The sequence below is a fragment of the Alnus glutinosa genome, chromosome 13 (assembly GCF_958979055.1).
Source record: "Alnus glutinosa chromosome 13, dhAlnGlut1.1, whole genome shotgun sequence".
In the NCBI taxonomy this organism is placed as follows: Eukaryota; Viridiplantae; Streptophyta; class Magnoliopsida; order Fagales; family Betulaceae; genus Alnus; species Alnus glutinosa.
This window is the reverse complement of record NC_084898.1, coordinates 6,370,897-6,384,978: the sequence shown is the minus strand read 5'-3', so window position 1 is coordinate 6,384,978 and position 14,082 is coordinate 6,370,897. Positions and strand designations below refer to the sequence as shown.

The 14,082-nt window shown below is 37.0% G+C and overlaps 1 protein-coding gene across 1 annotated transcript; it reads right to left on the bottom strand.

The window, feature by feature from the left end:
• Positions 1–2,018: 2,018 nt before the first annotated feature.
• On the bottom strand, positions 2,019–13,513 carry LOC133854908 (protein SGT1 homolog). The gene is made up of 10 exons (XM_062291173.1): positions 13,170–13,513; positions 12,991–13,060; positions 12,369–12,493; positions 12,024–12,189; positions 4,599–4,695; positions 4,354–4,419; positions 3,515–3,653; positions 3,175–3,257; positions 2,877–2,981; positions 2,019–2,406 (listed from the first exon to the last, which is right to left on the bottom strand). The coding sequence occupies exons 1-10, from the start codon at positions 13,504–13,506 to the stop codon at positions 2,299–2,301; spliced, it is 1,296 nt and encodes a 431-aa protein (XP_062147157.1). The 5' UTR covers positions 13,507–13,513; the 3' UTR covers positions 2,019–2,298.
• Positions 13,514–14,082: the final 569 nt, after the last annotated feature.

The following is a 14,082-nucleotide window of genomic DNA, read 5'->3' as shown; positions in this document are numbered from 1 at the left end:
CTATTCAACATGTACATGAGTACTGTTCATGCCATATTGAGGCAGTCGAGATCCTTGAAAATCCGGAGCCTCCATACCCTTCAACCACTCCAAGGGACCTATAAATAGCGTGTCATCAGGTATCAAAATAATCTTTTTTCTTCTCTAGCTACTTTTGTCTCATCTACTATTGGCCTAACTTAAGCATCGGAGGTGTTAAAGTGTCCCATATCGCTAAGATTTCTTTTACCTGGGCACTTTATAAGTTATGGTGTCATCTCCTCTCTTAATGTATCTTTTGAGAGTGTCAATGAGCCCATTGACTTTTCACATAGTTTCAGAGCTACCGGCTAATGCTAGTTGTTCGATCTTGGATTGCAAATTTTGTTTTTTGTTTTTCATCTTTGTTTCTGATTGTTTTCAATCACAGTCACGAAACATTTTGTTTCTGTTTTGATTTTCCTTGGATTTTATGTTTGTCAAAAAAAAAAAAAAAAAAAAAAAAAAAAAAAAAAAACAGAAGAAGAAGAGAGGAGCTTTTGGATCGTGTTTTCATCAGAGTCTAGAGCCGGTCCCTGTCAAATTGTTCGGTTTGCATCTGAGCCCATACAAGTCCTCCTGTGACGACTCCTCACCACGCGAGCTCCTCCCCATCAACAAGAAGAACCATCGTCATTGGGTGGAAATCACCATGAAGGTAACAAGGATGGAACATGCATGACTTTTGGATTCCAAAGCCCATCTTTGTTTCTGCAGATTGGTTTTGTGATTACTTTTGAAGTTATTTATTTCTATGTTGCTTCGACTGTTATGGTTCTTTGTTTCTAGTGTTAGACAAACAAAAAAAAAAAAAAAAAAAAAAAAAAAAAAAAAAAAAAAAAAAAAAAAAAAGAAAAAAAAAAAAATGCAATAAAAAGAACGGGAAGAATAAAAAAACAAAAAAGAAAAAAGAAAAAAGAAAAAAGAAAAAAGAAAAAAGAAAAAAAAGAAAAGAAAAGGAAAACCCCATCTTTTCAGATTTTTGGCCTTATTTTAATGCGATCTGCGGCTTAATTTATTGGCGAATCTTGGTACAATATGGTTGAACCCTTCACAGGATTAATGACTAGTTTCTGTACTCCGACCATCATTGTAAGTTGCAATTTGGCCCCTCATAGGATTCTTTTAGCGGATAGTCTTCGTTCTCCGGCCATCTCTTGAAGCCTTTCTCGTTGTTCAATGGCGAGTCTTGGCACAATGTGGTTTGTTCATTCACAGGATTTACAGCTAGTTTTCCGCTCTTTGATTATCATTCTCAGTTGCGGCTTGGCCTCTTATGGTATTCTTTTAACGGATAGTCTCCATTTTTCGGCCCGTAATTTCTTGTATTTTTTTTTTCTCTTATTTCCGCATTTATTATTCTATTTTTAGCTTTCTTCATGGTATCAGAGCCAAAAGTTTTGAGTTCGATTCTTGACTCCGTCACTTACCTCTAATTTCAATTAAATATTCCATGTGTTGAGTCTCATTTATTTACCTCTTCCTATTAGCTTAAGCTTTTGGAATAAGTGGTAATTTCACATGGTATCAGAACTACAAGTTTCTTGCGATGATAGACATTTTCCTTCTGTTGTCCACGTGTTTGACCATTAGTTGCCAAACGTGAAGGGACATGTTAAAGTGTTCCATATCGCTAAGATTTCTTTTACTTGGACACTTTGTAAGTCATAGCGTCCACTCCTCTCAAAGTGTCTTTTGAGAGTGTCAATATGCCCATGAAAATTTCACAGGAGGGAGGACCACCGCCCAACCCTCGGAGTGTCCTTACTGTTTTGCAGGTATTTCCGAGGTCGCATACCATAAAGAAGGAAACAACCCGATTCGCAGAAAGAGAAGTTTATCACAAGAACTAATTAGAAGCTGATATGTCATCATACCGAAAACTGTCTCAATAATGTTCGTTTTTCACTTTCAAAAGGCAAATCAGATTCACTTTTTTGCTTCCATGTTGATATTAGAATAGGATAAATCTATTATTTGCCTAAAAAAATGAAAAGAAATTAGAGAAAATATTAAGGTTATCCACAAACCCAAAATGTCAGTTCCACATAACTCAAGCTGTATTCGGTCTCCTTCGACGCAACAAAGAGTCGATTAAAAAATTCAAGCCAATTACAATAACTTCAAAACATAATCCAACCTAATTAGGGATGGTGCCTCATTTACAACTTAGACAAAAGTAGAAGCCAATTAAAAAAAAAAAAAAAAATACAAAATGGCTAATGTTGATAGAGCACAATAAGATCTTGCAGCCACTATTATCTTAGAGTACGGCTTGCATTAATACTCCCATTTCTTCAGCTCCATACCTTCAGGAGCACTGCCTTCCACCTTCTTTGAACCCACTTCTTTCCAATCTGTTGACAGCACTGTCCCATTTGACTCTACCTGTAATGTTGAAATATTTTCATATTAAAGAACTTTCATAGAATTTAACAAGAAAAATGAAATACTATAAGAAACTGAGATTACTCCTCTGAAGGAAGAATTTAGAAGGAAAAAAGGAAAGCAGAAAGAAGAATAGAATAACTGTATCAGGACATGGCCAACTGAGAGCCCATAAAATCAATATTGCCCAAAATAACGCCACAATCATTGTATAATTCCAATAATTGCTGGAAGCAACCAGATGATTGTGTTTGTGTGTTTGTGTGTGTGTGTGTGTGTGTGTGAGAGAGAGAGAGAGAGAGAGAGAGAGAGAGAGAGAGAGAGAGGCAAACTCTAAGAGGAGGCTAAGGGCTTGAAAATTAGTCAGCTGAAGCCAGATTACGTATATATATCTTACTGTAGTTAAAGCAAATGTATCTCTTGAATTGTGCAGGGCATTTAAAAGCAAACAAAAAGTGTAGGAATCTTACAAAAGATTTGCTCATAGCTCTCCTCATGTCCTCATCTGAACTTTGGTATATGTCTCGGAACAGCTTGTTTACAGCTGCATCACCATCTAGCTTCTCTTCTTTCTCCTGAATTTCAGATCGTGAGGTTAATACCTCAATGGAACAATAACATGAATGAAAACTAGATACTGCAGACAAAGGTTTTGTGTTGTTTTTGTTTTGTAATTTAGTAGTTTCTTCTTTTCTTTTATCTGAGGGGGAAGCGGGAAGTATTCTAAAACAGAAATCCAGCAAAATAAAAGTAAGGTTGCTTAGATACCTCTTTCTTCAATTGTGACTCCAACTTATCCCAATCTTTTTTTCTTGGCATGGAAGATGGATATGCGGGCCTTTGAGATCCAACTGAAAATTTATAACAGGAAGCAAGTTAATTAACAACCAAGAAAATAATAAAGATCTCTTCTTGTTCTACTGGAAACAAGACGCTTTTAGTATAATGCATCTACTATAAAAATCATGAAGTTCAATTGGAGTACGATATCAATACCAATATTAAATAATTGAGCGGCACCCAGAGTAGCTATATAACAGAGATTGGACTTCTATAGACAGTAATACGACTATATATGAAGTATGTATGATGAAGGCATGTAGCTTACCTGATGGGTCATTTACTTTTTGACTTACTGCAATTTCCTTGCTATATTCAAGAGATGGCCAGTTGAAACATTCAGCTTTAACAAGCCGGATTTCAACTTTAGTTGACAATACTACATATCTGCACTTCTCAGGTAGTATCTGTTTTTCCACACACCCACACACAAAGAAAACAAAATAAGATGACAAGTATTCATGTATCTTTATGGGTCAAGCAACCAATCCTTATGGATATTGTTTTGGAAAAAGCACAAAAGGCATGTACATTTAACACCTCTCTGACTTATAGATAGGCTGATGTACAAAAATATGAGGAACAGCTTTTGACACATATAGAGGTTCAAAGTGGTGCCTATGCCATAATAAGTCTTGCTAATTCTCCATTGGTTCACTTTATACAAGGGGAAACAAAGTAGAGAAAAATTAAAATGAAAGACAAACATTATTCCCTTATTTTGTTATGCAGAAAAAGTGAAAGGCGGAAGAAACAGAAAAATTTGGTGCCTATTCTGCTTAACCCCCCCAACTTTCATCCAAACGTCCACCTAAAGTGGAAATTCTGAAATATTCGCTCCACTTTCTCCTTTCTTTTTGCTCCTCATTTACAAACCAAACAAAATTGGTAGAAAGAGAGAAATAGAGTTCTCTTTTGTTTTCCCTACTGGTGAAACAAACACATTCGGAATTCAAGGAGAAGTAAACAAAGGCTTTTCACTAATTGCTATATGGCATGGACTCTGAAATGTCCTTGTAATAATGCTCAGGCTGGTAAATAAAGAGTATAGTTTCTTATATGATCCATGCAAGAAGCAATGCCTTGGTGCCATGATTCATGCAATACCTTTCCAAACAATCGACGTTGAAAATTATAAGCATCATCACCAGGGACATCAATGGTGACACTTAGCTGCAAGATACGAAAATTCAAAGTAACCTATCAACAATTTGAAATAATACCACAAAAGCTATCTGAATATTGAAACAGAACAATCAACAAACCTCAGCAGTTTACAGAGGGTAAATAAAAGCACAAGCTATCGACAGATTAAAAAAAAAAAAAATGATATTTCTAGAAGATCAACGTACAACTTGTTCTCCGAAATCAACAACTACACTGTTTGCTGGTACGCCCTTTGCAAATATTGTGACAACCACTTCCTCTGCCTTCTGGTAGTATTCATGTCTGTTCAACCATCAACAGTTAGATAACCATGGCAACATTTTTGTCATATGTTGGTAGTATTGAGAAACCTTGGAAATCAAAGGGAGGTATTTGGTAAAGTTTTGAAAAACACTTCTAAATTTTCAAACACTAAAAAATACTTCTCAAACAACATTTATCCAAACCGTTTTTAGATGTGGCACCCACCACTAACACACTTTCCAAAATGTTGGCTCGGGCCTTTGACCATCTCATTTGAAAACCAATTGGTGTCCAGTGAGGGAAGCCAAAGCTTTTTACGGCATTCGAAATCACATTCCGCAAAATATGTTCTAAGACTGATCCACATGAGCAGAGCGTCACTGTTGTACCCTAACAATCCCTCCCTCAACGTGACACTCTTGCGACATGAACCCATGACCCTGGCTCTGATACTAATTAAAAAATAATAGCTAAAGCTCCAAACAACACCTAAAAGGGGGGTTGAGTAGGTGTATGCCAATATAACGCGGAATTTAAAAATTAGCAACCACACAAACACTCACCAAATATAATAAAAGAATTAAAAATATCAACACAAGCAATTTGATGATGAAGTGGAAACCTTTTGAATAACTTTTCAAAATTAAAACCACTTTTGGGCAGCCAACCTAGAAAATCAATCCACTAGGAAGAATTAAGTTGTACAAGCAATCACACTTACAAAACCTTTGTAACAGACTCCTTGTACAAAGACAAGTGACTCACTTTGACTTCTACCGCAGTAGCTTCAGAACCTCTGAGCAGTTTTTCTTCTTGATCTTCTATATTGGGTGATGCAGGACGAGACAAGAATAATTCGGTCTTTAGTTTTATTTAAATTATTAGTTTTATTTGAATTAAATTATGGGCTTGACCCAAAGTTTTAAGTAATTTGTAATTCAATAATGGGCTTAGCCCAAAAGTCAGTCACATTAGCTTAAATTATTTGTTATTTAATAATGGGCTTGGCCCTTGGCCCAAAGTTAGTCACATTAGGGTAGGGTTTAATCTATGAGCCTATTTAAGCATAATGTTCTATTGTAACAGGTAGTTTATGATGAATGATATTGATTAATTGAGCATGTGCTGCCATTATGTTTTCTCTCTATTCACTCCATCTCTTTCGGCTTTCTTCTCTCTTTCTTTCTTAATTGAGCATGTGCTGCCATTATGTTTTCTCTCTATTCACTCCATTGGGACTCTAATAGGCTTCAGTTATTGTTGATGAATTGTTGTGGTTTACAACAAAGACTCTAAGAGAGTTGCACTTGAGAGCATACAAACTTAAACTTTCTCTCTTAGAGCATGAAGGAAAAAACTGATTTTTCTTTGAAAATATTGCCTCAAATTCTTACAAAAATTCATGCCTAGAAGTCTCCTTAAACAGACTTCAAGAAAACTTGGTTTTAGTTGGAATAGGATTTCAGCAAGTTCGCACAGATTTTCAGGCTTATATTTTGGGGCGATTTTGGCATAGTAAACGTCTGGATTAGGAAAATCTTATTTTAAATAGATTTATCGCATTTTGAGCTAGCTTTCTAATGCCGCTAGTTTCACTTCAATCTAATACTTGAACCGAAAGTTATGGTCACAATACGGAGTCATGCGCAGAATGACTCTCAATCTGGAATTGAATCAAGTCCAATTTTAACTCTAATTAATGAAATTCCAATTGGTTCATTTCCTTGATTGACTTAAACCACATCAGATAGGTATTCTAATTTGGGTTGGATTCAACTCCCTTGAATTTGAGTCCATCATCATGCCTTGGATAAACTTTTTCACCGACTTAATCCGTAGACTAAAACTTACAACTAAATATGTTTCGACAATGAATTTGCCAACACTAAAAATCAAATAAATGTTGGAGTGCAACAATGTCGCTCTGCTCATGTGGACGACTCTAGAAAATGCCTTGCGGGGTGTGATTTCGAATCCCATAAAAGGCTTTGTCTTCCCTCACTGGACACCAATTAGCTTTCAGATGAGATGATCAAATGCCCAATCCATGAATTGGTATCAGAGAAGGTTAAATTTGTTTGGATTAAATTCTTGAATGAGGTCCTTGACTCCTTTTATTATGAGTACTCCTCAGTCCTTTACCATGAATTCTCAAGTTAAGAGAAATCTTAAGAATAAGAAAGAGAAGAGTACTCAAGGCATCAAGTGCCATGAGTGTCTAGAATTTGGACATATTCGGATTGATTGCGCAAATTATTTGAAGCCCAACAGAAAAGTCATGAAATATAATTTAAATGATGAGTTAGACATTGATGACTCTCCTATTGACAATATAAATTACTTTGCTTTTGCAGCGTCTTATGAGAGTTCTTAGGAGTCTAGTAAGTATGCTACTCTAGACTTGCATGAGGGTGAATTTGAGAACGAAGATAATATTCAAGATGCCTATACAAATCTCTTTGGGCAGTTTTCTAAATTGACAAAGCAGAACAAAAAGGCTTTTAAGAAACTTAATGAGATTGAACTTTTAAAAGAAATTTTGAATTGTTAAATTGGAAGACTCTCATGCTTAAATTGCAAACTTGAACTTAACATTGCTGGATTGAATGAGAAGAACCAATCACTTGATAATGAATTGAAAGATTCTATGGATCACTTAAATAAAGTCTCTAGTGATTAAGTTGAAAAAATGTTGAATGTTCAAAAAATGTTGAATGTTGAATGCTCTTAAAGAAAGACTTTGTTTGTTAAGCCTATGAAAATTGAAGAAGTTATGGCTAATATAGCCTGCTTGGATAAAGAATTTTTTTTCTTTCATGAATGACTGTGTGAAGCCCAAATTCAAGGCTCTTTCAACGAAACAAACTCAAGCTAAGTTTGTTCTTACATGCCACCATTGTGGGACTGTTGGTCACATTAGACCAAATTGGTGTAAGTTGAAATCCCAAAGACCTTGAAATAAGAATGATGTTCCTAAGAAAGAAAAAGGTGTTGTAGAGTCCTGCGTGTCTAGACCTAAGTCGAGGTATGTCCCTTCGTATAAGAGACAATATTTTCAAAGATTTGTTCCCAGTTGTCATCATTGTGGAAAAGTTGGTCATACCCGACCTAACTATTTAAAGTTGAAACCCAATGACTTTAGGATTTCAATTGACAGCAATTTGGTCTAATGTGATAAACAATCCTAGAATGGTGGCATGTAGGAACAAATTCAGCTTAAGTTTGTTTCCTTGAAAGAGCCTTGGATTTGGACTTCACACAGTCATTCATGAAGAATTTTTTTCTTTATCCAAGAAGGCTATATTAGCCTTAACTTCTTTAACTTTTACAGGCTCAACAAACAAAGTCTTTCTTTCAGATTTTTTTTTTTTTCTTTCAAAATTAGAAATATTAGAAAAATCAACATCCAAACCAAAATTGTCAAGATTATTCATTTGAACATTCAACATCTTTTCAAGTTTATCACCAGAGAATTTATTTAAGTGATCCTTAGAATCTTTCAATTCATTCTCAAGTGATTTGTTCTTCTCATTCAATTCAGCAATGCCAAGTTCAAGTTGTACTTTAAAGCTTGAGAGTCATCCAATTTAACAAGCAAATTTTCTTTTTCAAGTTCAATTGCATTAAGTTTCTTAAAAGCCTTTTTGTTCTGCCTTGTCAATTTAGAAAACTGCACAAAGAGATTTTTATAGGCATCTTGAAGATTATCTTCCTTCTCAGATTCAACCTCAGATGAATCATGCATGTCTGGAGTAGCATACTCACTAGACTCCTGAGAACTCTCCTGGGATCCATCCTCCCTCCCTCCTCTTCTGGTTCCTCTCCGGTCTAGGTTCTCTTAGCTTTTCTTCTTCGCTTGGGTTTTTTAGTTTTGGGGTTTTCTTTTGTTGGGGGTAGTTCTCAGTGGTTGGGTTTTCCGGCGCGCTAGAGCCCCGCTCGTGACCTCGCCGGCTTGTTCCGGTCCTTGCGATGTCCCCGTCTCTATGGTTGCCGCCGCGCCGTTGTGGGTGGCTGTTTTTGTTCATGCGCTTCTTGGGTTGTAGATCTACGGGTTTTGGGGCCTCCTCGCTGTCCACGTGCCTCTCCAGAGGCCTCTCCATCGTGTTCCGGCTCTTCTCCGCCGTCGGCACTGCTGCGGGCGGCCGCCACGCGCCGTTCCAGCGCGCGTGGCCGTGGGTGTTTCTGTTTTTTGGGTGCTAGATTTGTGGCGTATGGGATCTCTCCTGCACATACGAGCCTCTACGATGGCTTCTCCGGCAATTTCCGCTTCTCCCGGTGGTCCTTCCGGCTGGTCACCGGTGCGCATGGCTCCACGCGCCACTGCTCTTTTTTTTTTTTTTTTTTTTTCTTTCCCTCCTGTAGCTTTGGCTTTTCTTTGTATTTTGGGTTTGCTTTCTTGTATTTGGGGTATTGTTGTGTGGGTTTTGGGGGTTTTCTTGGGTTTGGGGGGTTTTCTTCTTTGGAGGTTTTTCTTTGTATGAGGGGGGTTACTTTGTATCTTGGGGGGTTCTTTTGTATCTTGGGTGTTTGATGAGGGGTTTCTTTTGAATCTTGGGTTTCATTGTATTATGGGGGATTACTTTGTATCTTGGGTGTTGGATGGGGGGCTCTATTGGGTTTTATTTTATTATGGGGGTACTTTGTATGTTGGGTGTTTGTTGGGGGGTTTCTATTGTTTCTTGGGTTTCATGTGGGTTTTGGGTGTTGTGAGTATGTAGTTTCTTATGGGTTTTCTTGAGTTTTTTCATGTGGGCTAGCTAAGTTGCTCCTGTATATACTTCCTGTGTACTTAGGGGCACCTTACGCTTTGTTAATGAAATTTTCTTACTTATCAAAAAAAAAAAAATTCATTCTTAATAAGAGAGTCAACAATGTCTAACTCATACTTTAAATTAGCTTTCATGACTTTTCCTTTGGACTTCAAATAATTTGGGCAATCAATCCAAATATGTCCAAAGCCTAGACACTCATGGCACTTGATGCCTTGAGTACTCTTCTCTTTCTTATTCCTAAGATCTATCTAAACTTGAGAATTCATGGTAAGGGACTGAGAAGTATTCATAATAAAAGGAATCAAGGACCTCACTCAGGAATTTAATCCAAACAGAGTGAACATGTTTTGATACCAATTGATGAATCGGGCCTTTGACCATCTCATTTGAAAACCAATGAGGAAAGCGAAAGCCTTTTATGACATTCGAAATCGCACCCTGCAAGACATGTTCTAAGAGTTGTCCACATGAGTAGAGCGGCACTGTTGCAGCCCAACATTTGTTAGGTTTTTAGTGTTGGTAAATTCAGTGTCAAAACAAATTTGATTGTGAGTTTTAGTCTAGAAGTTAAGTCGGTGAAAAAGTTTATCCAAAGCATGATGATGGACTCAAATTCAGGTGGGCTGAATCCAACCCAAATTAGAAGACCTATATGATGTGGTTAAGTCAATCAAGGAATGAGCTAATCGAATTTTCATTAATTGGAGTTAAAATCGGATTTGATTCAATTCTAGATTGAGAATCATTGTGTGCAAGTCTTAGTGTTGTGACCATAACTTTCAACTCAAGTATCAGATTGAGGTGAAACTAGCGGCATTAGAAAGCTAGCTCAAAATGCGACAAATATCTCTGAAATAATATTTTCCTAAGTCGGACATTTAATATGCCAAAATCCTCCCGAAATATAAGCCTGAAAATCTGGGCGAATCTTGTTGAAATCCTATTCCAACTAAAACTAGGTTTTCTTGAAGTCTATTTATGGAGACTTCTAGGCATGAATTTTTTAAGGATTGGAGGCAATATTTTCAAAGAAAAAAAGAGTATTTCCCTTCAAGTTCTAAGAGAGAAAGTTTAGGCTTTTATGCTCTCAAGTGCACCTCTCTTAGAGCATTTATTGTAAACCACAACAATTCATCAACAATAGAAGCCTATTGGATTTCCAATATAGAAAATCAAGAAGAAGAACTGCTCAGAGGTTCTAAAGCTACAGTAGTAGAAGGCAAGTGGGTCGCTTGTCTTGGTACAAGAGGGAGTCCGTTATAAAGGATTTGTAAGTATGATTATTTATACAACTTAATTCTTCTTTAGTGGATTGATTTTCTGGGTTGGCTACACCGGAGTAGTTTTACTTTTGAAAAGTTTTTAAAAAGGTTTCCACTTTGTCACTAAATTACTTGTGTTAATTGTTTTAACGCTTTCATTATTTGGTAGATGTTTGTGTGGTTGCTAGTTTTTAAATTCCACATTATATTGGCATACACCTATTCAACCCTCCTTCTAGGTGTTTTTTGAAGGCTTGGCTATTTTTTTTTTCACAAAACAGACCACATAATAATTTTCAAAAAAACAAAGCACAAAACACTTCTTAAAAAACTTCTCAAATCTTCATATAGGATTGTTTTGAAAATATATGCTCTTTTTTAGGTGTAGAGATTGTTGTTGGCCTTGTTACTTAGGTAGGCATCCATGGGGGTGGAGGCTGCCCTGCACCGAAGGTGAGAGGCCCACCTCTGGTGTCCAGCCTCACAGGGGTGGGGTGGGGTGGGGGGGGGGGACCCCTTTGCGCCTCCCGCAGTGGCGCAGGTTGGGTCTTCCACCCCGACAGAGGAGAGGGGGTGGATCTCTTCTGTGCCTCTCGCAGAGGCACAAAGGTGGGTCTTCACCCCTACAGAGGGTAAGGGGTGGATACCCACCCTGTGTGTCGCTTGGGGAGTGGGGGAGGAGACCCACCTCCCCCTCCTGTAAAGGGGTGGTGGCCCTTTTATTCTATGGATCCTATAGACAACTTTTTTTCAAATGTGACCCTCCACCAAAAACACTTTTCAATTTTCACTTCTTCCAAAACTCTTTTCAAAACCTAAAACCCAAAACACTTTCCAAAACTTTACCAAATAAGCTCTAATTTGCTCTAGGTAGAGAAACATCAAGCAAACAAAGCACACCCAACAACTAACCTCCTACATATATATAATTTGTTTATATGGGGTAGTCCATCTATGAGGATTTTCCTACATTAATTTCTCACTTCTTAGTCAATAGCTAAGTAAGGGTTTTAGTTCATTACATCGCTCATATCTAGACTTATGGTCAAATATCACTGCAGGTACACATAAAGATAAACAAAAAAGAAGGAAGACAAATCAAAGCGCAGCCCCACTTCAAGATTGCCTTCTCTTCCTCTGCTACCTAATCTACATCTAAAGATTGCCTCTGGCCACATAACCAGAGCACAATGGATGAAGTGAAATGACATGTGAGGACTTGTACTTTGACTAGTTCAATGGAAAGTTACACAGTTATAACTCCAATTAATTTTTGTGGTACAGATGTGCATAGTCAAGATGCAATATACTAAGCAAGAAAAACTTCAAGAACCTGTATTTTGGTATGACTGGTGTAATGGTGCTCATCTGCTGGGACGTATTGTCTCCTTCCTTAAATTTTTCAAGAGTTACAACAGTTTCATCAGATAATTCAGAGGCAACAGCAGTGGGTTCAGCACTTGGTGGCAAATCTCGTGTAGTTTCCTCCGCACAAACATCTGAAACCCATCACATATAATATAACATATACAAACGTCTCCTAATATATAATTCATCTACCAGCGTACAATAACTACCAAAGTCAAAAACTCAACAGTACTTCCAAAAACTTCAAAATATTAGAGTCCAAACTGATTGGAGACACATATCACAAATGCCATACCAACAAATCACATACCTGTGATGTGCTGATCACATTCTTTAATCAACTTGATGAATCTGAAATCATTCTGCAACAAAGATGCACCTATCTCAAGGGTTGCCTTAGCAGTATGATAATCACCAAGCTTAATATAGGCAGTGCTGTCAAACAAAGTAAAAACTCAGCAAAGAAGTTACAGCGGTAATTGTTGTCAAGAAAAAACAATTCAATGTCTGTCTTTATAATTCTCATTAAATCAAAAGAAGGCACTTTGTGTTCTGGGTGTTTTTTCAGAGTAGTCCTCTGTCTGTAATGTGTCATATAGTTTTTGGCTGGTTTTTTGGTTGTACAGTCTCATTCTTTTGTCTATAATAGATCTTCTTATTCATCAAAAAAAATAAAAAAAATAAAGCAAGGATTAGACTGTTTTAGAACTGATTGGACTAACTGGGTCCGATCATTATTGAACTAATTCGACTGTAAAGCCTCAAGATTACGATGGATACGAAGGAAAAACAAATCATAAACACATTAGCGATTACTATCAAAAAAACATAAATTTACAACTAACTACATCACCAAAAATCTATAAAAAAAAAAAAAAAATTCCTAACAGACTTGAATAGTATAATGCAACCAAATGATTAGAATTACGCACCCTTTACGCTGGTAAGCCTTAGCCATCGAAGGATTGATCTGAATTGCCCTGTCTGCATCGGCCACCGCTTCTGCCCCATCAAACATAAATATAAAAAAAAAAATCTCCCAAAAAAAAAAACTAGGAAAATCAAAGCAACAAATAGAATTACGAATACCCAGTAGAGAATGACGAAGTACCAGTGAATTTGTTGAGCTTGAGATGGGTCTGGGATCGGTCCGCAAAAAGATTGGCGTCGTTGGGAGTCAAGTCAATGGCCTGGGTGTAGAGGTCTACGGCCAGTTGAAAGTTGTCGTCCAGAAAGGCTTCCTGTGCCTTCTCAGCGAGCTCGGACGCAATTGGTTGGAGATCGCTAGAGAGAATCACCATCGGCGAGAGAGTGAGGTTTCTGAGCGTGGAAGTACGAGACCGAGAGAGAAGAGCAAGCAAGAGTGGAGGGAAAGTAGCATGGACTGACCCACTTATATAGTTCTTCTTCTGGGATTCCAAGTACCGGTCGGACGCGGAAAAAGACATGTCGGTTCTTTCACTTCTTCCATTTTTATTTTTGATTTTTATTTATTTATTTATTTTTATTTAAAGTAAATGAGGAACCGAAAAATACAAAAAAAAAAAAAAAAAAACAAAACAAATTAAGCCGGTCGACCCACAATAAACATTAAAGAAAGCAGACATTAAGAAAAAAATGTATTAAATAAATGATCTGACTTTATTAATTCTTGACACGAATACCAATAATTCATGCCACCAAAAAAAGTGGTTAAATAACATGTGGATAGTCTGACAAGGGATTTGATTCTTGTACAACACCAATACAACAACTGCACAACAATCCAGCACGTGGGACTCATCCTCATGTGAAGGATTGTTGTACCGTTGTTGTATTGGTGTTGTAAATCTAACATTTTTCGTCTGACAAAGATTCTTTGATTCACAAAAAATAAAGATTTTAGGTTTTGTTGTCCGTAAATTTTTTTAAGTATCTTTGTCTTATGGTTCTCAAACTCTTTAGGATTATTTTTTGGGAAAATTAAAAAACGATTCTTAGATTTTGATGTATTTAAAATTTGTTCCTAAGTTTAAAAAAATTAG

What these genes read in the sequence shown, in the direction of transcription:
- LOC133854908 (XM_062291173.1), bottom strand. Translation starts at nt 13,506, where the DNA reads ATGTCTTTTTCCGCGTCCGACCGGTACTTGGAATCCCAGAAGAAGAAC. An exon ending in AAAAGTAAATGACCCATCAG is followed by an intron (nt 3,258 to 3,514) that starts GTAAGCTACATG and finishes ATAAATTTTCAG; the next exon opens with TTGGATCTCAAAGGCCCGCA. An exon ending in AGTCACAATTGAAGAAAGAG is followed by an intron (nt 2,982 to 3,174) that starts GTATCTAAGCAA and finishes TCTGAAATTCAG; the next exon opens with GAGAAAGAAGAGAAGCTAGA.